We start from the raw sequence: 22970 nt of genomic DNA, 5'->3' as shown, positions 1-22970 counted from the left end.
CACACCATCTGCTTCTGACCGCAAATCGTGATCGCGACTGCCCGAGGCAACGGCAACGGCAACGGCAACGGCCACCGATCCGATGCCGCTACTCCACTTAGTTTCCCTTTAGTTGTAAATTGTAGTTTCAGTATGCCAAGTGTTTTCTCATTATCGTGCCAAGGCTGTCAGGAAGAGCAGAGGCAGAAGAAGAGGCAGAGGTAGTCCAGTTTCCCCATAATAACATGAAAGGGAAGGGGCAGCAACACCAAACAAAAGAATGCATGTGTTTATTCTACAATATAAATGAAGTGTAATAAGTTGAGTGTAATAACGATGCATTAAATCAGAAAAAAAGACACTGAAAAACCTACTTTAGAAAAATTAATGATTGAAAGAGCTCTCGATATGTACATATGTATGTCATCCTGCTTGCATTATTATTATTACATTGGCGCATCACATGCACGTAAGTATGCAGTTCTATAAAGGTATCTATTTGACATTTTGCCAATTTCAAATCCAGACGCATTCGACACATACTACTAAAGGAGGTATATATACTTGTGTATATTGACACTAACAATTCTAACAGAACAGAGCAATTGTATGTGCCTTATTATATAAATAATTATATTTGAACATATTTACAATACATATACTTTCGCATGTATCGTTTTATATAAGTTAAACAGGAACAGACCAGACCAGATGTATGCAGATACATAGATATATGGCTGTATATATGCATGTATTAGTTAAGCAGGAACGACCGCGACTATGTACAATTTACGTATGTGATGTGGGTATATATATATATGTATATATATATACATGGCATGTACATAATTGTAATTCTGCTAAACCGATGATTGTGGTGAGTGTGAGTTCGTGAATTCGAGCCTAAATGAAATCAAATATTCGCAGGAAATGTACAATGGAGCGGCAGATACGAGTATGGCAGGTGGTCCAGCAGCCCAGACGAGAAACTTCCACATAATTATGACCACTCAGTCATCAGTCGCGTCATTAGTGTCTACATATATGTACATACTAGTGGCGTTTTGCCGAAAAGGTGGGTGCGGGTGACTCCGAATGGATCTTAGTAAATGCTTATAAAATTCCTATATTCTACGATGTGAATCCAGACCATACTATCTCCAAGTATACTTAAAACGTAATATATAAAAATTAAAATTGTCACAGATGAAGAAGAGAAGCGGACATACATAATTCGCCAACCGTTCCGCAAAAACGCATAAGTATATAAGTATTTGGACATTAATAAATACATACATATGTATGAATGAATATACATGCTCCTCGCACGAATAAGTGAACTTTCAGAGCTACATTTTCTCATTGTTCATTTAGCAATTATTTATTCCCTATAAATTGTATTTGCAATTGACGCAGGGCGGCCGTGAGGGTAATGTGAAGAGCGGCTTGGAACAGAATGTACGAGTAGTGATGTAGGGTGAAAGTGCGTCGCTGCTTTTCTCTCATCCAGCTTTATTCTGAAATAAATGCACATACGATACGATACGATACGTAGTGCACATGTGTACATGATATTATTCGGTATGATATTCGCTGCTTCTGGCTTCTTCTGAAAAATGTATAGTACGAATTTCGACTGAAAGTTGCACGCAATCCGCCTACGAGCTATTTTAAGTTGAACATTTTATTAGAAAGAATGACTGGATTAAAATTGCAAGGCTATGGATATAATGTACATAAGAAATTATTTATGTACCCTTACAGTTCAACGACTAGTAAAGTTTAAAGTTAATTTATTCAACTTTATCATTCTTTAAAGATTTTGGGCTCATGGGGACTTTCTAGGAAATTAAATGAGTTTGGAATAATAATTAATTCGAAAATACAGATCTTCTCGCACAACTTTAATTTAAGATTTTAAAATATCTTTTCTCCAAGCCACACATGACCGATCAGCAATTATTCTTACACTATAAAATATTGTATCTCAAATTTTTCTTATGTATACTGTTGCAAAGTAAAGTGTGTCGCTTCTGTATAAAAAGGCTTTGAATCAAAAACAACCTGGGCGCCTGTCGGCTCAAACTGATTTGCGATACTCTCACATTCCTCTAACCATATTCTGCCCAGGAGCTGCTTTTGAATTACATACTCATACTCAAACTGAAACTCCTACTCGTTCTTGCACTCGTACTTTTGGGGCGCATAGATCTGCTAATGTACTTAGTGGTATGTACTTAAATACATATGTATGTACATATACATATGTATGATGGTTCACGTAAATAATTCTGGATTTCCATTCTAAGGGGGCAGCGCTATTCGAATTAATATAAATTAATAAATGCACATTTTATGCAGATGTGGATGTGGATGTTTATGTTGATGCCCCTTTCTTCATTTCACAGTGCATACATACATATATAGAAATATTGATTATATAGCGTACGTAAGCTCCAGCATCGACTATAGCATTGCCATAACACCCATGATTAATTTTTTTTGTATGGACAACTGTTTATATTGCACATAAGCAAATTTATTTCTTTGGTTAGGCTCCGCCTGCATGCTCTTCTTTGCATTTGAAACGCGACCTTGGTAGCATAAGTTACTTTGAAAGAGTTAAGACATTAGTTCTGCTGTTCTGTTCACGTACGAGCACGTAACATAGCTTAGGTCCATACGTTTAAGGAAAATCGATATAGTTCGACATGTTCTGGACACTCCATGGACGAAAATCAATGAAATGGCAGCAGTGGCAGCGTTGAACTCCAGTATGTCTCTCGTGTGTGTGTCTATTTTGTGTACATACTTAGTATATCTATATGCACATGCTTATGTACATGCGTCTAAGGGTTCGGATATGCTTATCGGATGTACATACATATAAATATATAGCAGAATGCATACATAAATGCATAAACATTTATGTGCATGCTACAGCGCCATGACGACGACCGGAAATGCATCCAGAGCGTATACACACACACACACACACACACACGCACAAAGTGCAACACATAAACATGAGCCAGACAGAAAGAGTCAACAAAAGTGTGAGTCTGTGTGCGTGAGCGTGTGTGCGTGTGTGTGTGTGTGTGTGAGGGAGAGCGAGAGAGAGGCCTTGAAGTAGACATTAAATCGTGCACAAATTTGCATGCCATCGACCAGGACCAGAACCTGGACCTGACTGTGGGTGCAACATAGCAGAACAGAAGGCACTGCTGCAAAGGGGTGGGGTTCAGGAGGGTGGGCAGCGCGGGACTACGTGGTGGTTGTTGCATTGGTCATTCCTGTTGCCGTCATATAAGGGATGTTACTGCAGAAAGTGCAGCGGGAGAGCTGAATGCAACCAAAAATTGCACTTGAGCCGCACTTTACCCGAGTGTGGGCGTGGGCGGTATAGGGGATGATGGAACGAAAATGCATGCGAAACGTGGTACGGGGCAGACGAATTTCGTACTCATACATACAAGCACACACATGAGACAACATGGCAAAGCAGGAGAAGTCTGTGCCTGGACAGCGACACCGACTGCGACGACGACTGCAGCTGGCATTGCAACTTGCAACTGCAACTGCATTTTGTCGAGAGCGCCGGCGCTGGCATAGCATTCGCGATGGGTCCCAGGTCCAGTGAAAGGATCTGTATCCACATCCGCCGTTGCTGCTCCTGCTGCTGCTGCAGTCGCTTTTTGTTTATCGTACACAATTTTTATCTCATAATAAGCAAACCGCTGTTCCCCCCTTCCCTCTCCTAACCATCAATGCATCGTCGACGTTGCGCTGGGGCAGCGGCGATGATGGCAGATTTTTATTCTCAATTATTTTGGACGACGGCGCATTCACAAACGCAATATTCCATGGAGTAGAACAGCCGACTGCGGATCGTCCAGACCTCGCGGAGCATTTTTATTTCTCAAATGTGCATAACATAGCTTTTAAACTTATACAAATACAATATGTGGATTGTGAAAAAAAAAACTCGTATTAGAATAAAAAGAGTCGACCAACCATTTAAGTTCAAACTAATTGAATTTGTCGGGAATCGTTTATAAACCCTACCCTGATTTTCTTATCATATAAATGTTGACCTTTTTTCCATTTGATTTCAGATCATCATAATTTTAACAAAAACAATAGACCAAATACGTTTTTAAAACTAATACCTATAGCCACCATAGAAGTCAACGCTAACTTAACTCAAACCACCATTCAGTTTTAAAAGCAATAGAACGGATGCAGTTATACTCTTCTGATTTTTTTAGCAATACTCATTACAACAAAAGGGATTAACAACAACATCAACTCTAGACCTGATCAATTAAAACAACAACAACAAAAAAGCAAGCATATAATACTTCAAACTTAAACTTCAACTCAAACACTCAAAAAACAATAAATAAACGAGAACCAGAATCAGATCGAGCCGTTTAAAATCTAACAAAAATTTGAACATTCGGCAATCAAAACCAAAGAAAAAAACAAAAAAAAGAATAATTAACAACCAAAAAGTTGCGAAATTGAAATCAAAAGTACAAAACTATATAATGAAGGATGAATAGAGTTTAAAAAAAATTTAAATAAAAATAAAAAAAAATACACGTGAAAAGGAATCTTGAAGAATCATAAATTTAACTCTTTTCCAGCCTCACCTCACCAAGGATAACAGATTAAGAGATTTTTGAACAGGAGATGGGATGGGATGATAAGAGACTAGACTATTTATCAGGCCTAGTAAATAGATATAGAGAATTCGACTTGACTTGTAGATAAATCTTTAAAGTTGTATTATTACCAGGTATTGTAGAAGGAATAGACTTGAAGTATATAGGGCTTGAACACATACCCTGAAAGAACCTATTAGACGGTACACTATCCAAAGCAACAAAATACGTTTTTTGAATGCCTACTCAAGACACACTGACACCGGAACAGACAGTTTGGAATATCACTTACCCTATAGCTAGCGTTTTCCACAAAAGCTAGACACAACCAACAACCATACCCACATAGACACCCACATATGTACATGTGTCCTCACTTTCTGTAAATAGAATTTGAATTTGAAAGAAAAACCATTAACATAAACCTTAGTATAAAACAAGATTTCAGAAAAGTTTTTATAATATCTGGAGAGAGATTGATACATAAACTAATAATGAATGCTGATTATACATACATAACGCAGTAGGAATCAGCACTCACTAATCGATAGCAACTAAAAAACAGACACGCCAACTACTTTCAGCACATAACCATAACATAACCCTTAAGTAACCCTTACCATATGTGTAGTATTAGTTACTTTCGTAAATCGAAGAAGACATCACTTATGGTACATAGTATATTACGAGTATAACATAACCCTTTAATCGGCTGAATCGAATTGTTAGCTCTGTTTTAGTTTAAAAAAAAATATTCAGAGTGAACTTGAGGGCGGCAAGGGCAAGCTAGACAAGCCTAGAGTTTTGTATTATAATTAATTATATTTTTTATACCAACATATGCCTGAGGAGAGGAGAAAAGAAATATATATTTAAAAATTTGGGTGATATTTTTGGTCATACGAACAAAAAATAAGCAAAGTTATCGGGCAAGGCAACAAATTGTGATGTAAAATTTACGAAAAATCTAAAAAAAACTAAAACTATCCAAGTCTAAACTAAATTGGAGCGAGCAATCAACGAGTTTGAACAAAAAACGGTCACCATTAAACTACCATTACGAAGTTACGATATCGCGAAACCGCAACGTGTGCCTTATTCCGGCCTTATGTTCAAATAACTTTCAATAATGCATAACTAAATAAACCACATACATATACGGAAAAAAAACTAAATTTAAGAATCAAGTGAAAATAACTACACCAAGGGATACTATTTGAGTATCATCCGAATTATAGTCTCATTATATCTAATGGCTGGCGCTATAGCCATTTTGAAAAGGAACTGCAATGCATCAGGAATGTGAGTAGAACATGTAAGTTTTTGAATGAAAATCCAATATATGTATTTAGTAATTAAGAGCTAAAAGTACTCGCCTTAAATGCTCGTAACGACTAGATTTGCTCTGTTCTTTTGGAGAATTGTTTGAAAAGTATAAGTCAATGGTTTTCCCGGCTGATATCTTTGTAAGTCAGATCGATCTATCTTTTGCAATGCAGAGCCCTGATGGAGCCAAATACCAAGCACCCATTTGGCTTTGCTGCTTCCTTGCTGGCGGACTGACTTGCTTGTCTGCCCAACTAAGAGCAAGTTAAGAGAGCCTGGATGCCTGAAAACTTCTAAGCGCAGATGTGATGTTGGTGTTAGTGGGCACGAAGACGAGGCGAAGATATTTTGCCGAAGATGTTAACGTTGAGGTCAAAAACGAAGACGTTTGGCTTACTTTGCATCGCCAACGAACTCTACTTCAGGCCGGGCCGACTCACGCTTTTGTGTACAAGTACAAGTTCTATTTCTAAGCGAGATGTGTCTGAACTGAACCCCAAGCAACAGCATATTTATACTTCGCCGAGGCGGCGACAAAATTAGTTTTTCAATGACTCGCGTGCCGCCAGGTTATCGGTAGTGTAGTTAACTGGGAACAACTTTATAGACGTGTCGGTGTCCGTTTCGTTTCTAATGACCGTAACCGTGGCCGTGCATACAAAAGTATCCGAGTATATGTACATATGTGTATTGGCTTTTAGATTGAAAAATAGCCGGTCCGTTCCCAGTTGCTGGAGTATGAGTATGTAATGGATCATCAAAGTTTAACAGTTGATTCTATTAAATACAAGTGAAGTGCTCTTTTACCACAACATGATCAAATAATAAAAAAAGACGAAATATTTGCTTTCAAATAGAGTTTCAAAAAAGGCGATCTTCCTTTTTCACCAAGTGCCTCAAAGTGGGACTACTGTACTCATATGTATATGTATAACACGCTTTTCAGCTGAAGCTACGAGTACATATGTACATAACATTCGATTATGTATTAGTTAAAGCTCCACCAATTGTTGCTTCTTCTTCTACCAATTTTGTAGCCTATGACACGTAAATGAGACTAGACAAACCGACAAACAGATGAGCTGTATGAGCAGATGAGCTTGATAATAAATTCACAAAAAAACTAAAAACTAACCAGATTGAAAAGTTCTATCGTACATATTCGAAAATACGGGAATATAAATTCAAATTGCGAGACCAAAATAAAGCGCTAACTTTTTGTTCTTTAGACGTCATAAAAGAAAAATTGGTTATGTATACTTTTGTAATGTCCCTTCTAATGCCCATGGCCCGACATCTTCTTTTGGTATCTACTATCTACCGTCGCAATACTGTTTTGTTTTGCAAACAGGACTTCAAAGCAAATTCGCTCAATCAGGGATACTTCAATACGAATCCCAGCTTTGGTACGCCTGTTGAATTCAAAAACCCGTTCAGAAGATTTAGTATAACAATAATATTTCAGAACTCTTATTCACAAAATTGTCCTATTTTTTTAATTTATATAAATTAGAATGAATAATGTGCATTTTTGGATATGAAGCAATGGCAGACTGTTGAAATAGGCTTAAAACTTCACTTCTTTCTCACTTTATACCTATTATTCGGGACTTAATGTAAAAGTGGAATAAATTGTATATGACGCAAAATTAAGCTCCATAGCGTTGCACTGCCTTAATCTTAGATTCTATTGCCTGTCCTTTGCTTTTATTTTGAGTTTACTTTAATACGTTTGATTCAAAATAAGCCTACATACTTATTTATACATATTGCATAGTTTCGGATACATGTATTTGATTTTCTTTATAGGCAGTGATATTATATGAAATCGAGATGCTGTGGGCAACCGCTAAAGAATCGCACTGGACTGACCAGTTCTAATCTTGGGAGTCCCAATCAAAGATCGGTCGGCAATAGGATATTGATACAGAAAACGAGTATACAAATCTCCGGCCGCCATCATCCTGATGTTCAAAATGGACGCCGCAGACTTCTGGCAGCAGGCCCGCGCACCATTCGGACTTCACTCGGCGCTTCATCAACACACTCCTCCGAACCAACAACAGCAGCAGCACCACCACCATCAGCATCAGCATCAACATCACCATCAACAGCACCACCAGTCCCACCATCCAACAATATCGCAACAGCATGATCACCAGTTAACCCCCAGTGCCAATTCAGATGGCACGGCTGCCAGCAACAACAGCAATAGCAACAACCCGTCACTAAACACTAAAATCGAATGTAGCGGGCCTCAGCAACATCACCACCTTCTGCAACACCAGCACCATGAGCAGCCCTTCGGCCCCGATTCCTTCAGGGGTCAGCTCTCGGCGCCAGCCCCGCAGCTAAGTAATCATCACCTGCTGTTCAACGCCGCGGCTGCCGCTGCCGCCGCAGCTCACCTCAAGTCTACAGCCCTACAGAATAACATTTCGCCCCCGTCAGATCAGTCCAATATGCTCCGAAACTATGGCCATAATCCGTTAAATCCCGTCATCAAGCCTAAACAAGAGCTTGACCAACAGCCGCCGCGTCTTGATGAAAACCGCCAACAGCAGACGGAGCAGGCATACACTGGTGACTTTTACGACGCGGGTGACGCCCCAGGCTCCGGCACGGATGCCTCTGCAAGTGTTACCTGTACTAGTAGCGTCGGCGCTGATCAATTGCAATCCAATCAACAAATACAACAGCAGACTTCAGGAGGTCTTCAGCAACCGCAGCCACAACCCCACCGGCAGACACAGAGTCCAGGGCCTGGAACGGTAATGCTCAACAAACCGTTATCACAAGGTCAGCAGTCGCCGCAGCACTCAATAACGCCATCTGGTGGCAGCTCTACTCCTGAAATTAAATTCAACAACGACAAGATGGCCAACGAGATACAGGTAATACCTATAAAAATAATATTTGCATTTAAAATAAAGAACAAGAGCGTAGAGGTGCATAGCTTTTGCGATGTACATCCCATTTAGGCAAGTCAGTAATCCCACCTTAGCCTTTTTCCGCATAGATCTGTCCTATTTTAAGCAGCTTCAGCAGAAAAATATATAAAACATCGCCTATCCGGAATTGTATCCTATTTTAGAATTGATTTAATATTTTTCAAATTTCAACACTGTCGAATCGGATTTAATAATTTAATATTGGACCTCAGCCACAAAATTTTTAAGTTCCCAGGGTCGAATGATGAGCCTGCTTTTAGCCAAGTCAGTTCGGATTACGTCTGAAAGGTGCATGCTGCAATACTGTACGTAACGTTATATATAATATATATGTATATACATGTCATATGAAAAGAAAGAAAGATACTGAGGATGACTAAATATGAGCTATGTATGTCCTGTCTTGAAGAGTAGAACTTCTACTGATGTACGTACAAATGTACCATGAGTGGAGTGTGTATGAGTGTGTATGTATGTATATACCTACTACGTGGACCAGTAGATTTCCTTATTAATGTCCTTGAAAGTTATTTTTCTTTTTTACTCTTACTTGAAAGTTTCAAAGTGAACGGCTTTGACCACCGATATCTTGACGCATTCGTAGGGATGCGATGTGCGTTATTGTATTGCACGACTACGAGCACGTACGAGTACTTTCCAGTGTCCAAAGAGCTCCTGATCCGAGCGTTCTCTTTTTCAAGGTCTAAGGTCTAACCTGACGTTCGAAACATTAAGAGAAACTCTCAAAATATCCCAACAGCAAACAATGGTTAGCTATTATATTACCTTCTTACCCCTTTTTGGGAGGGAAATTAAAAAGCTCTCCTCTCTCGGTTGAACCCTGAACCGAAGGGGGAAATGTTCGTGGCGTTCTTGGCGTTTAAATGATATTAACAGCCCGTTTCTTGCACCGCTTGAGACTTGTTCCTTTTCTGAGCATCTGTACAAGTAGACCAGACCAGACCAAACCCCTCTCTATGTAATATTTCGACTAGTCTGGGTAAAGGGGATGGAAATTGGAAAAGGGGTTGAGCAGGGAAGGGAAGGAGTGATATAGTAGAAACGAGAGCAAAAGAGAGAGATAGATAGTGAGAAAAAGAGCAAAAGAAAAAGGGAAAGGGAGAGAGAGCGAGAATATGTATATTCTTATCGTTTGCTTAGTTTTTTGCGCTGTGCTTTTTCTTGAAGTAACCCCATTCGTGAGTGTTCGTTTGCGTTCTATGAACATTCGCAATTTCTCCTCCTTTATCTGCGTGAGTGTGTGTGTGAATCCCTAACTGCTTTCAGTTATAACTTATGATGAGGGGTTGGAATGGGAATGGGGGCGCAGTTTAGTATTATACTACACACACACACTGCCCGTTTCGTTGTTCCTACGCCAGACGCTTCGTTTTTTTTTTTTCGTTGGCTTTTCTTGCCTTGTCTTTTCCCCATTCTATGCGTTCAGAAAGAGAGAGCGACAGAGTTTATTCTCATTCTTGGGGAGCTTTTTTTGGGTCCGGTCTGTCTTTTTTTCATTATAACTTTACTCGCGCAGCGCATGTTTTCTTCAAGAAAACAATAATAGCGTAGAGCACTAGTTGTATAGGAACAGAGAATGAGACGCAGAATTAGGAGCTGACGTCGACGACAGCGACAGCGTCGACGGCGCGATACTATAAGAAGAAGACACTGGTATGGGCACAGTGTCCCGTTTGTGGATGATAAGCGCAGCGTCTCTACACCGCCAAGGACTACACTACCGACTACCGGCAGAAGTTCAAAGGACATCGGACCGTAAGGTTGTGTGATTCCGCGTTTCTAACTTCAATAAATCCGTTCGCCAAAGTTGTCGTGGTCGCGAGAAACTGTAAATTTGATTGACAACAACGCTATGAACTACAAAATAAAAATACCGACCCCGAAAAATTAAAACAATAAAGTGGCGACAAGTACAACAGAAGTTCTGACTTGACTTTAATTCTTTCAGTGCATTGATTCATATGCATATGAGTGAAAAGTAAAACCACAAATAAACAAGCTGCAGGGCATATTGTTGTGCTGGATGGATTTGCCTTCGGTTGTTTAATTCATAGCACCAATCTTATCCAGTCCAGTGCAGTCTACGTCTACCTAACCTTACCAGATTCAATTGTGTAGATAACCAAGCCAGTTTAAGCCAAACCCACACCAATCCGACAACTAACATAGAAAAACGTGCGCGATTCTAAAAATCAAACAAAAACCAACAAAATAAAGAATTAACAGAGAGCTGTGTTGTATTCGTTCCGTTTTGTTTCGTTTTACGATCGGCTGACTAGATTGGTCTGATCGTTTACACAATGACACTTGACTATGAAGAGGAGCACGATGTAATTTTTAATTTTCAATTGAAACCTAACTTTTCAAAATTTTATATAAAACCTACACGATTTCTTTTCGTTGGCGATTGGAAGTTTTATTTATTTAGCTTTTAAAGCTTTATATTATTTAGTTTAAGCTACCTTTCATAGACAACAGGTTTTTTTAATTTGATTTAATTTTACAAATTTAATTAAAAATGCCATTCTCAAATGCTCAGCTTGCCAATTCGGAGAACGATATGTTTATTTAAATATATATATATTATATATAAATATATATTGTTTATCCCATTATTGGCATGCAGATACATACATATGTACATATGTGTATAAATAAATATGTACATATTTTTGTTTATTCTAATAAACTTAAAATTTGTTGTGAAAATACTGTAAGATTTGTCGATGGTGCTAGGGAAATGCTAGTTGAAGCTAAACAAGAATACATTTTAATTTAATAGGATCATTTAAATACTTGTAATCCATATATTTTTCCTCATACCACGTACACATGTACATGCATATGTATTGTCATATTGTACATATGTATGTATGTACTTGGAAGACAACTCCGAGTCTCATGCTTTTAAAAACGTATTTTATTTATTTTTTGTCCTTTATCAAATTAAAACGAAAAGATAAACATTTCCTTACATGAACATATGTACTTATTTATGTACATAAACAAATATATGTACATACTATTTACATTTACATTTATTTATAGTTTTTTTTAAACTTTTTATACCGTTGCAGCTTCAGCTATCCCGGTCGAGTAGCGCAGCCGCGATCAGTGAACGCACCCTTGAAGAATGTTGGTCAACCCTGCAACGAGTGAGTTGGCATCTGTTCCGTTGTGTATAGTACTCTTCCTCGTCAAAGACACAAACACACAGCAATTGTACCACCACAACACCAACACAACACTTTTCAGATTAGAACACATTCTGGCACACACACACACACATTAACATTAGCAAAACTAAGCTCGAAGTAAGAATCGCTGATCTGGACCATTTAGAAGAAGTACTCGTACTAGCACCGTTTTTCTGATTCTGATATGCTTCAATAATGAACAGTGAACATATTAATGTAATGTAATCTTACATTAACGTGAGAGATATAATCCTAAGTTTTTTATGATTATTAGTTTATATTCTAGCCTAAGTTTTACTCGTCTCTATAAAAACTGGCCACAAAACAGTAGCCGCTTATACTTAAATTTGTAGCAATAAACTTTTTATTTCTTGACAATATTGCAATGTTTTACTTTACTTTACATCCAATTGGTTTCATTTTAATTTCTTATTGTACTTTGATGATATAGGCGCCGCTCACAGAGACCCCCCAATAGGGATACATTGTCCCATCGTTTGATGACTGATTTATTGGATTACTAACCTTACTGCAGTGACCAGTAATTCTGTTGCTGTATGAGCTCTGTAGATATTCACTTAGGATGGTCGCTTGTCAGAAAATTTAGCGTCTCAACTCAAATATTCCCATTTTAATCGAATACAAAATCAAAGAAAATAATTTAATTTTTTATTTCTATATTATGACCCCCTTGCTTATAAAGAGTAATGTTAAAAAAAAAATAGAGAGGAAAAAAGGCTGTAGATTGGTACATTACATACTGTATAAACATATTTATGTACATACATATTTATATGTTGTGTACGTATTTATGTTCATATCCAAATCAATCGATGATGAACTCTACATCTTCTTGTTCGGCGAAAATAATTTGAATAAATGTGAATGAAAAATTGTATTTCACAAAATATTAAAAAGAACTTAGAAATGTAGCCACATAAATAGAACAATTTTGGTACTGAACTTGTTAGACCCTTATGCCAAGGTTTATGAAAGAAAAGTTTCTAGAGGAATATTTTTCCGTTCGAAGACGCATATGGCTTTAGCAAGAATCTCCTGAATACAAATTTACCATATGTTACATTATTTGCGTGACCTTGAGATACTGTGATATTTCAAAGCTGTGAATGGAAAATCGGTACATTTTCAAGGGTGTCAGTTAGTTATTTATATGAATAAATGCATGTTACACATCTACATATATAGTTAAGGCAAAAGGCCTTAATTTTGTAACGTCCCCAAATACCGAAACAATCTATTTTCTTATAGAACTGCTACGCATACATAGAGACTGCCCTTACACAACACCGATATAATCACCCCACACATTTTTTGCAACCATTTTATTCCATTCACCTTAGACCACATGCCTCACAGTGGTTACCGCCTCCTGCTACCCCTAAGCTATAGGGAATGACGGTATAGGCTTGTAAATGCATGAATACTACCCCTGATAGTAGGTCCATCCCTTTAGATTGGGGTCGAAGACTTGAATTTAGAAAAAAAAACGTGGACATTAAAAACGAATTCGAAATGCGAAAAGGACTTCACATTTACGGAATGAAAGTAGATAATTGTTTTTAAAAGTATAAACTTAGCCTTACCAGACGTATCCACATACATATGTACAAGCATACATATTTACATACTAGTATACTAGTACACTCGACTCATTCTCTTTGTCGGGAGAGAGAAAAAAAACCTTCCAGCAAGCTCTTATACTCGCAGTCTGTTAAGTTATTGAAAGAATTTTTGTTAGTTTTTTTAACTTTCACAGCCTGAGTATGTCTGTACATACATATGTATGTACTTGCTCCATCACCTCGAATACAGTTACGTTTTCGTGAGAATTTTTTGTGTATATTCACATAAATTGTGTGTATGTACATACATATATACACAATCTATTCGCTATTTTCCTTTATTCTCATCTTCTGGCTCGCGTCCATCTCATACTCATACTATTCCACGCGCACACAGAGGCCGAGGACCCACACAGAAACGCCCCGCCATGCCGTGCTGGACCTGTTCTTCTATCGCACTCGCCGTTTATTATCGCAAGCAATCTCATTTGCCGGCGATTCGCAAACTGCTGTTGGCTGGTTCTGGACACAGCAGAGTCCTGTAGAGTTCGTTCGCCATTTTTATGCGATTCAAAGACAAACGAAGCGAAGGGGCAAAGACGCCTGTAGTTGTGTCCGCCTCTATCTGTTCCTGTGCATGTACGACTACTCACCAGAGCCAAATGAATAAAAAGTGCAGTCTGTCTCGGCCAAAAACGAGTGGTTGTGGCGAAACGACGGAGGTTGTTACCGCCGTTACCAGTGAAAACAAAACATCGGCCACTTGGCCAACCAACCAGAGAACGCCGTATGAAAGCAGCCTCGCCTCGTCCTCGCTCTTGCACTTCTCCTACTTACCTTACCTCTCTGGAGAACAAGGGCCGCTATCGGTATCGGACTCGGTATCGTTCTCCGCTTGGACTTGAAAAGGGGGGAAGGGGAAGGGGAAGCCAACACAATAGTCTGTGCTCTATATGTGCGAATATTAGTCCCAGCTACCATTATCCTGATCGATTACTAATGATCTAATGTATACATATGTATGTATGTTCATAATTTTTGTATACTTTTTTTTGGGAATTTGCATTTTTTATACCCGATACTCAAAATGAGTATTGGGGTATATTAGATTTGTGGTAAAAGTGGATGTGTGTAACGTCCAAAAGGAATCGTTTTCGACCCCATAAAGTATATATATTCTTGATCAGCATCAATAGCCGAGTCGATTGAGCCATGTCTGTCCGTCCTCTTCAGCGCCTAGTGCTCAAAGACTATAAGAGCGAGAGCAACGATGTTTTGGATCCAGACTTCTGTGATATGTCACTGTTACAAGAATATTTCAAAACTTTGCCCCGCCCACTTCCGCCCCCACAAAGGGCGAAAATCTGTGGCATCCACAATTTCGACGATACGAGAAAACTAAAAACGCAGAATCGTAGAAGATGACTATATCTTCTAAAGTGCAAAATCTGAACCAGATCGTATAATTATTATAGCCAGAATCAAGAAAACAATTTAATTTTTTCTCGCCCTGTCTCTCTCTAACACACACGTAGCATAGCCGGCTTTGCTTAGAGTAAAACATTAGCGCATAGATCTCAGAGACTATAAAAGCTAGAGCAACCAAATTTGGTATCCACATTTCTAATATATCGGACCGAAACGAGTTTGTTTCAAAATTTCGCCACACCCCCTTCCGTCCCCGCAAAGGATGAAAATCTGGGGATATTCACAAATCTCAGAGACTATTAAGGCTAGAGTAACCAAATTTGGTATCCGCACTCCTGTTAGATCTCACTATAAAACGTATATCTCAAAATTTCGCCCCACCCTCTTCCGCCCCCACAAAAGACGAAAATCTGTTGCATCCACAATATTGAGGATACGAGAAAACTAAAAACGCAGAATCATAGATAATGATCATATATATCAGATTGCTGAATCTGGATCAGATCAGATCATTTTTATAGCCAAAAGGAACAAATCAATTTGCACTGGCTACGCAGCGCCCGACGTCACGCTCAGACTGATTTTCTGTCTCTCTCGCACGCACTCCTTGTCGTGTCGTTTAATATTAGCAGCGTCTGCCGGAGGAGAGCCATACTGACTTAGTATCGGGTATAACTGTAGAGTTGCGGTGTCCGCAGCAACTCACAACGTTCCCCCTCGTTTATTATAGCTTTGCAGATATGGTTCTGGCCAGAGGCGGAGGCAGAAGAGCACAAATAACCCGAGACGTTCCATTCTAAATAGTCCCCCTTATATGGAATCTATCCGATTGAAGTTTTAAGCAAGCCGTTTATATCGTGAGCTCGGGAAATAAAAAATCTTTATTTTGAAATATTAGTTGAATTATATTTCAAAATAAAGATTTTTTAATCTTGATAATAAAAACCAAGCTTTATTATTAACTTAAATACTTGATTTGATCCGACATACGAGATAGAGAGCAACTAAATTTTCTGCCCGAAGCTAAAAATTGTTTCTTGTTTTATTTGCTTTTGGATTTTTTTGGCCCCAATAAAAATTTGTTAAAAATCAGCAATTATGGCGGCCTCGCAAGGTGAGCAGCACCGATGACCATTGATAGCATTGTTTATTTACCTTTAATAGCTTCAGTTTCTTTTCTTTATTCTCGATTTTGAACAAAAAGGTCAACTTTTGCTGACATGTTTTTAACTTGTATAACATGCAACGATACACATTTTTATAAAAATCGCTTTTTAAAAAAACATATACTACACGGGCACACAAAATGATAAATTTTACTCGAGATAATCTATAAATGGAACCGGCAGAGACCGCCGCGGAGACAGTTTGCACATGGAGGTAGGGACTAAATGTTGCAATCCAATCTACTCATAACCCATAACCTTGCCTACTCACTGAGATATACAATACAACATACAATACATACTAAATATACTCGTACCTACATACAATGTGCATAAAACAGGAACAAGTTTGAGATCTAATGAATTAAGGGACCTACTCTGCTAAAGCAGGCAGGGGCTGGCTGGGAAGTGCAAAGCCTCCTGGCGTTTATTTTCAACTCACTAGCACTGTTTCAACGTGTTACTTGCATTTTCAGCTTTTTATGCACAAAAGCGCTATGCAGCAAATACAACAACAAATTCCTCGCGTCGGACTGGCGACGCACGGAGTTACCGGCACGCCTAGCTTGGGTGGCAATGCTACACCCGGAACGGACACCAAGCCACATCAGTGCCAACAGTGCATGAAGAGTTTTTCCAGCAATCACCAGCTCGTGCAGCACATTCGTGTCCACACTGGAGAAAAGCCGTACAAATGCTCTTACTGTGATCGTAGATTTAAGCAGCTGTCCCATGTCCAACAGCACACGCGCTTGCACACAGGTAAGTTTGACATATGTATAGTATGTGTGTATGTACATATGTTCAGGTCGTAAAAAAAAAGGAGAAGTAAGGAATCATCGTAGTGAACACAAAATCGTAAAGCCGTTTCTTTTTCATCTATTGCATTCCATCCCATCCAATCCCATACTTTTTGATATCGCAATTTATTCTTTTTCTTATTATGTGCTTATTTCTTGTTGATCTTCTTCATTCTAATTGTAATTACAAAGCTGATGAAAAATGCTTAGTGCTCGTTCTTGATTAATTAAAAACGGCCGCCAGCCCCACTCCGAGCCCCAGACTCATAATTTCATCGGCACTCAGTCGTCTACTGCTACTGCCATGGGTCACTGTCACTGTCTCCCTCTCACCACTCAGCATTGGCGCTGTCCCTAGCTTATGGACTTGCAAGTTCGTACTCGTATTCGTATCCGTGTATCCTGCGTTCGGCAAATATTTTTTAAAGCTGGCAGCACCCATTTCCAAATGCAAATGCAAATGCCAATGACAAAGATAATTAAATAAAGTTTGAGTGCTTTTCGAGGCAGCGCCCGCGCCCGTGCCTGAATCCAGCCCGTTTGTGACGGAGACAGCTGCAAAGAATGAATAGGATAGGTCTATGAATATGAGTTCATGCCAGGTCGCGGCGATACAACAACTGAAATTATTCAACGTCATTAGCTGCATTCAATGTCATTTGATAGACCCAGACCCTGAGCCATTCAAGTTCCACCGTCTTCCGTTCTGTTCAACCAAATTATATCACACCTGATTGCAACTTTACAATTGCCTTCTGTTTTTTTTTTTTTTTTTTTGTATTTTTCGCATCTTTTTTATATTTTGTTTTGTGTAAAAATACTGTAAAAGAAATCAAATACGCTTTAATTATAAACCAGTTTGCGCCCTTCCACGATAACGGCGGCATAGCGACAGAGGCAGGGAACGGAACTCGGCTACGGCTACGGCAACGTCAACCTCTGCTATGATGTCGTATTTTACCTCTTTATAGACGACGGTTGCCGGTTGCCTGCCTGGGCCGCTGTGTTGGTCCTGGGGTAATTAGACAATAGTGTCTCAGGCGGTTTCTTAAAGGTTAAGCAGGCGCAAAGGAAAAACATCATTGCTAACAACCGCGACATATAATGGAAAGCGAGCCATAAAGTGGTGCAAGCTAGTCAACTTTACTGTTACTCCATCGCATATTTAAAGGCGTTTAAAGTGACAGGTCAAATGAAGTGGCGCTAAGGCAGCGACTACGTGCCGCAAGGTGTGAACACTGCTGCAATTTCCAGTCTCTTTGCCGGTGGCTTTACTCTGAGGAGTTTGGGTCTGCTATGTCTGACGGTGTCTCGACGGTGACCGCATCTTCATCTACACGACTGCACTTTGTAACTATTTATTTGTGTTTAATGCCACTGGAAAGAAAAGTGACTCTAAGTAGCTTAAACGTTTTAGACTTCAGGTTCTCCGTCGCCTGTCGTTGTCCCTGTCGCTGACCTCCACTTTTCATTTAATTGCGCGTTCAAATGAAATTAAATTTGCTTCAAATCTAAAATGCGTAATTTCCGGAGAACTGCAACTTTTTAAAAAGCTTCCCAGTTGCACTGACTCGGTTGGGAACCAAAGGGATTTTCCTCACGGTCTAGACGTCAGTTTCGAGAGCTTGCTGTTTAATCTCGTTAAAATGAAGTCAATCAGTCAATTACGCGCCTTTAGCTATTTTGGCGACGTCTTCGGGCAGTATCACATTAAGGCCACACATTTTTTTACCTAAAATATCCTTTTCCTTCTTAGACTGTGCGGGTGGGGGATGTTTGGAGTACACTTTTTGGATTATTTTTAGTAATTATAATTACTCACGAGTATCTGGATTGTTACTTGAATAATATACATGCATACATATGTACATACATATGTATGTATATACTAGTATGGTTACGATGATTTCCTGACTACTTCTAGTTCTTCTTTAGTTTTACGGGCGTCATCTAGCTTCTGAACGTAAATGTTTGATAAAACTCGTTTCATCGACAGTATTTGCTTTAATAATTCGAGCATTACCAATATTATTATAAAGCTTATGTGCCTTTGTAGAATGACGATTTGCATATTTAATGATTCAGAAATATATTGTTGCGTTTCGACGATTCTTATTCCGGATTGAGGAACAGAGACAGAGGCAGAGACTTTTTTTCTACTATTTAGGAAGGCTTTATTTTCGAAAAAATTTATGTGTTGCTCCAAACAAATCTGAGCACGGACTAACCATATTCAGTCAATCCGGCATGACATCACAAAAGCCAGCCTACTTAATCTGCTCATTCGTTACCATATAACATTGCAGGAGAACGCCCTTACAAGTGCCACCTGCCCGACTGTGGGCGAGCCTTCATACAGCTCTCCAATCTGCAGCAACATCTCCGAAATCATGACGCCCAAGTGGAGCGAGCCAAGAATCGTCCATTTCACTGTAATATTTGTGGAAAGGGATTCGCCACTGAGTCCAGTCTGCGAACGCACACATCCAAAGTGAGTTCTGATCCAATAATGCAATAGTAAAGATTGACCCAATCACAACTACAACAATAACTACATTTTTCACTCTCATTTACGGTGTCGTCCGTGTGGCATTCTATTACTTTCTACCTTTCGACATCGGCATGGCTATCGATCTCATATGTCCTTTTAATATGCACGTGTCAAACATCATCACAACCAACAAATCAACAAATGCCGCATATTACTGACAGGAGCTACAGCTGCATCTTGGTGTCTTGCAGCAGCATGCGGCACTCATCGGTGGTCCCAATGCAACATCCTGCCCGGTGTGCCATAAGCTCTTTCTTGGTACCGAAGCACTCATGGACCATATGAAACACGTCCATGAAGAAAAGAGCCCACCTTCAAGTGGAACAGGTGAGATCAGCGGAGAGTTTTAATAGTTGTAATATATGTAAGTTCCTAAACACCCAATACCCGCAGCTGCAACCCACTTTAGTGAGATCATCAATTGTGCGGGTGGCAACGGAAATGACAATGTATCTGGGGGCGGGCCAATACCAATTGGCTCACAATGTACATCCGAATCCACCTGTGCAAGGATACCTACACATCCCCCAACTGGGAGTGGACCAAACCTCAGCGACAGCTACCTGGGAAAAAGAAGAACTGCCAATCATCCATGTCCAGTCTGTGGCAAGCATTACGTCAACGAAGGCTCTCTGCGAAAGCATCTGGCTTGTCACGCCGAGACCTCCCAGCTCCCAAATAGCCTCCGCATGTGGCCCTGTAGTGTGTGCCAGGCTGTTTTCACACATGAAAATGGTATTAAAAAAAATGGTTTCGCGGCATTTTAATCATATTTCAACCTCCCACAGGCCTGCTTACCCATATGGAGTCGATGCGTATGGATCCTAAGCACCAGTTCGCGGCTCAATACGTCTTGGTATGCTACGAATAATAAACAAATTAAAGCCTGAAATTTAAACTACTGCTAATTCTGATACTAATTTTTGGGCCACTGCTGATCTATGCTTCTATAAAAAGTTCCGATCGATTCCCTACACTATTAAGCAAATTTACCTCATCTTAGGAAACCCAGTTTTTAACAGTCGATATTAGGTCCACCCCAAACGTAAGAAACAACGAAACGGTCTCCTGTATTTATTGACTCGTCCAAATAAAAACAAAATCGGACAACTAGGAGTGGCGATCAAAAAACAAGTCTTTGTGTGGAAATCAATTCTGTTTGCGAAGATACTCCAACTAAACTCTCGAAATTTAATTTATAACTAAATATATTCAAAAACTGAACAGCAAATTCAGTCTTGTGGTTCTTTAAAGCCAAGTACAATTAAGTACAATTTTTGTTTAAAATAAGGTTTATTCGTAAATTAATAACATATTTGTATATATAACACTTATACTTTAGTCCCGAGCGGCAGCAGAGCAACGAGAGCGAGAGAGCATACTAGCGGCCACTATAGCTGCCGGCAGTGGTGCTGCCAGTGGAATCGGAGTTGGAGAGGCGAGAAATGTGCTGCCTATGGGTGTGACAAACTCAGGGGGATCCAACTCAAAGTGCCCGTCACCATCAGCAAACTCGGAATGTTCGTCGAACGGGCGACTTTCATCGTCATCAACTTCCGATCAAGATCACGAACATGATCACGATCACGGCCTAAGTGAAACCGAGAACAGTAGCCACAACAATATCAGCAGCACCAATAACAACACCCTTTGCGCGAACAACAACAACTGCAATTCCAGCAAAATGAACGAGCTGCGTCTTCCGAATTCGAGTCAATACAATATGGATACCGGGCTGCACGTTGCCAATCGAATGTCACTAATGGCAGCAGCAGCCGCAGCTGTAGCAGCATCCCGACCACCACAGGATGGGATTGACTGTTCGAATGTTCCCAGTGCGGCCGTCCAAGCTGCTGTGGTTAATCTTGCCGCTGCTATGCGTATGAACAATCCCAACAATGGTTCTACTGCACTTGTAAGCCACTCCGCGCATCCCCATTCCATCCAGCACCAACAGCATGTAAGAGATGGTAACTGAAATAAGAGATTAACGAAGCTGGCATGCCATTGCAGTCATTGCATACGAGTAGTCGAAATGTGAAAATCAAGTATTAAAATCTTAAAATTGTGACTTTCGCTCATCTCTTTTTTCAGTAAGTGTTGCCTGATTTGTTTTATAAATACTAATCGTAATTGTTTTGGCCCAATTCGCAGCTCGGCGAACATCCTTTACCCCACCATCAGCACCCTCATCATCTTCAGCAACAGCAGACACCACAGCACCATCAACAGCAGTTGTCACATTTGTTAGGGCACGGGCACTCTCACGGGAACAATTCCCGCCGTTCGCCGAACATAAATGTGCCGAGCTTGCAGATGCAAAACGAGTCATCAGCTAACGCGTCGTCCGTTGCGATGAACATGAACGTTAACATGATGCGTGGCTCCATAGAACCAGACTCAACACTAGGAGGAATGAATCCGATAGAGGCCCTCCATCATCAGCAACAACATCATCACCAGGCGTCAACTTATTCACAGCACGCAGTGGCTCCTACTACTCAGCAAGCCCATTCACAACACAGTCACCACCATCCAGAAACCGCTCTTCGCATGCACCAGCAGGCCGAAGCAATTCTGCGCTCCCATGAGGTGGCATTTCGTTTGGCTGCCAGTACCGGCGTCAAAAGCGAATCAGAACAGCAACAGTCAATTGGTGGCAATGGCAATGTCAGTGCTAACAGTAACGAACAGCATCGATTCCCGACACATCAGCAAGAGCAACAAGTACCGTCGAGCTCATGAAGCTTGGCGGTGATTGAGCCCAGTAGGATAGGTACAGATAGAAATACAGAATCAAGTACAACGATTTCGTAATTGCGTCGATTGCAGCAGTTAAAATAGAATTAAATATATATATATATATATTTATGTGCAAACTTCTATGAATATACTATATACTATAAATGAGGTACATATTTCCATATGTAAATGCGATTCCGTTTGTATGTACTTACAACAGTGCCCGTAAGTCAGTGTGCAATATTATATGGATCGTCACTTATCGGAAACAGATTAGAAATCATGTAAAAAATCCTTTGTGTTATGTTTACGTTTATAAGATTAAAGAAATAAATCACTTGTAGATGGATTTGCTTGGGTCCGCGGGAGGTCAGAATCGGATCTCCTATATATGTATGTATATATACATATAAAAGGAGCACTAAGTTGCCATGTACCTCTTGCCTGAACAGGGTGATATCCGAAATTTGGAATTCCTGACATGCATCTAATAAATTCACTGGAAATTAACGTTCCCCCCAAAAGGTCCGGCAAAAGAAATAGCAGTTAAAATTAATTC

General features: G+C 39.7%; 1 protein-coding gene and 1 long non-coding RNA gene across 17 annotated transcripts; one reads left to right on the top strand and one right to left on the bottom strand.

The window, feature by feature from the left end:
• LOC108164445 (zinc finger protein 646) lies at positions 1–22925 on the top strand. 16 transcript variants are annotated; one of them, XM_033394252.1, is made up of 14 exons: positions 1–448; positions 506–533; positions 667–853; positions 907–1054; positions 4095–5961; positions 7782–8866; positions 12022–12123; positions 16795–17080; positions 19425–19609; positions 19831–19996; positions 20063–20404; positions 20458–20525; positions 21012–21629; positions 21824–22925. In XM_033394252.1, exons 6-14 carry the CDS (start codon positions 7940–7942, stop codon positions 22412–22414), a joined length of 3285 nt encoding a protein of 1094 aa, XP_033250143.1. In that variant the 5' UTR covers positions 1–448; positions 506–533; positions 667–853; positions 907–1054; positions 4095–5961; positions 7782–7939; the 3' UTR covers positions 22415–22925. The 16 variants fall into 16 exon arrangements, with proteins under 16 accessions (XP_033250143.1, XP_033250147.1, XP_033250154.1 ...); XM_033394256.1 differs by having other exon boundaries at positions 667–856; positions 4095–5948; XM_033394263.1 differs by having other exon boundaries at positions 667–856; positions 12022–12099; positions 19861–19996.
• Positions 17890–19353, bottom strand: LOC117189215. The gene is made up of 3 exons (XR_004473274.1): positions 19142–19353; positions 18941–19075; positions 17890–18875 (listed from the first exon to the last, which is right to left on the bottom strand). It is a non-coding gene; the product is annotated as an uncharacterized LOC117189215 (long non-coding RNA).
• Positions 22926–22970: the final 45 nt, after the last annotated feature.

Source organism: Drosophila miranda, chromosome 5 (genome assembly GCF_003369915.1).
Source record: "Drosophila miranda strain MSH22 chromosome 5, D.miranda_PacBio2.1, whole genome shotgun sequence".
Taxonomy (NCBI): domain Eukaryota; kingdom Metazoa; phylum Arthropoda; class Insecta; order Diptera; family Drosophilidae; genus Drosophila; species Drosophila miranda.
The sequence above is the reverse complement of the archived record's forward strand: the minus strand, read 5'-3'. Positions and strand labels throughout refer to the sequence as shown.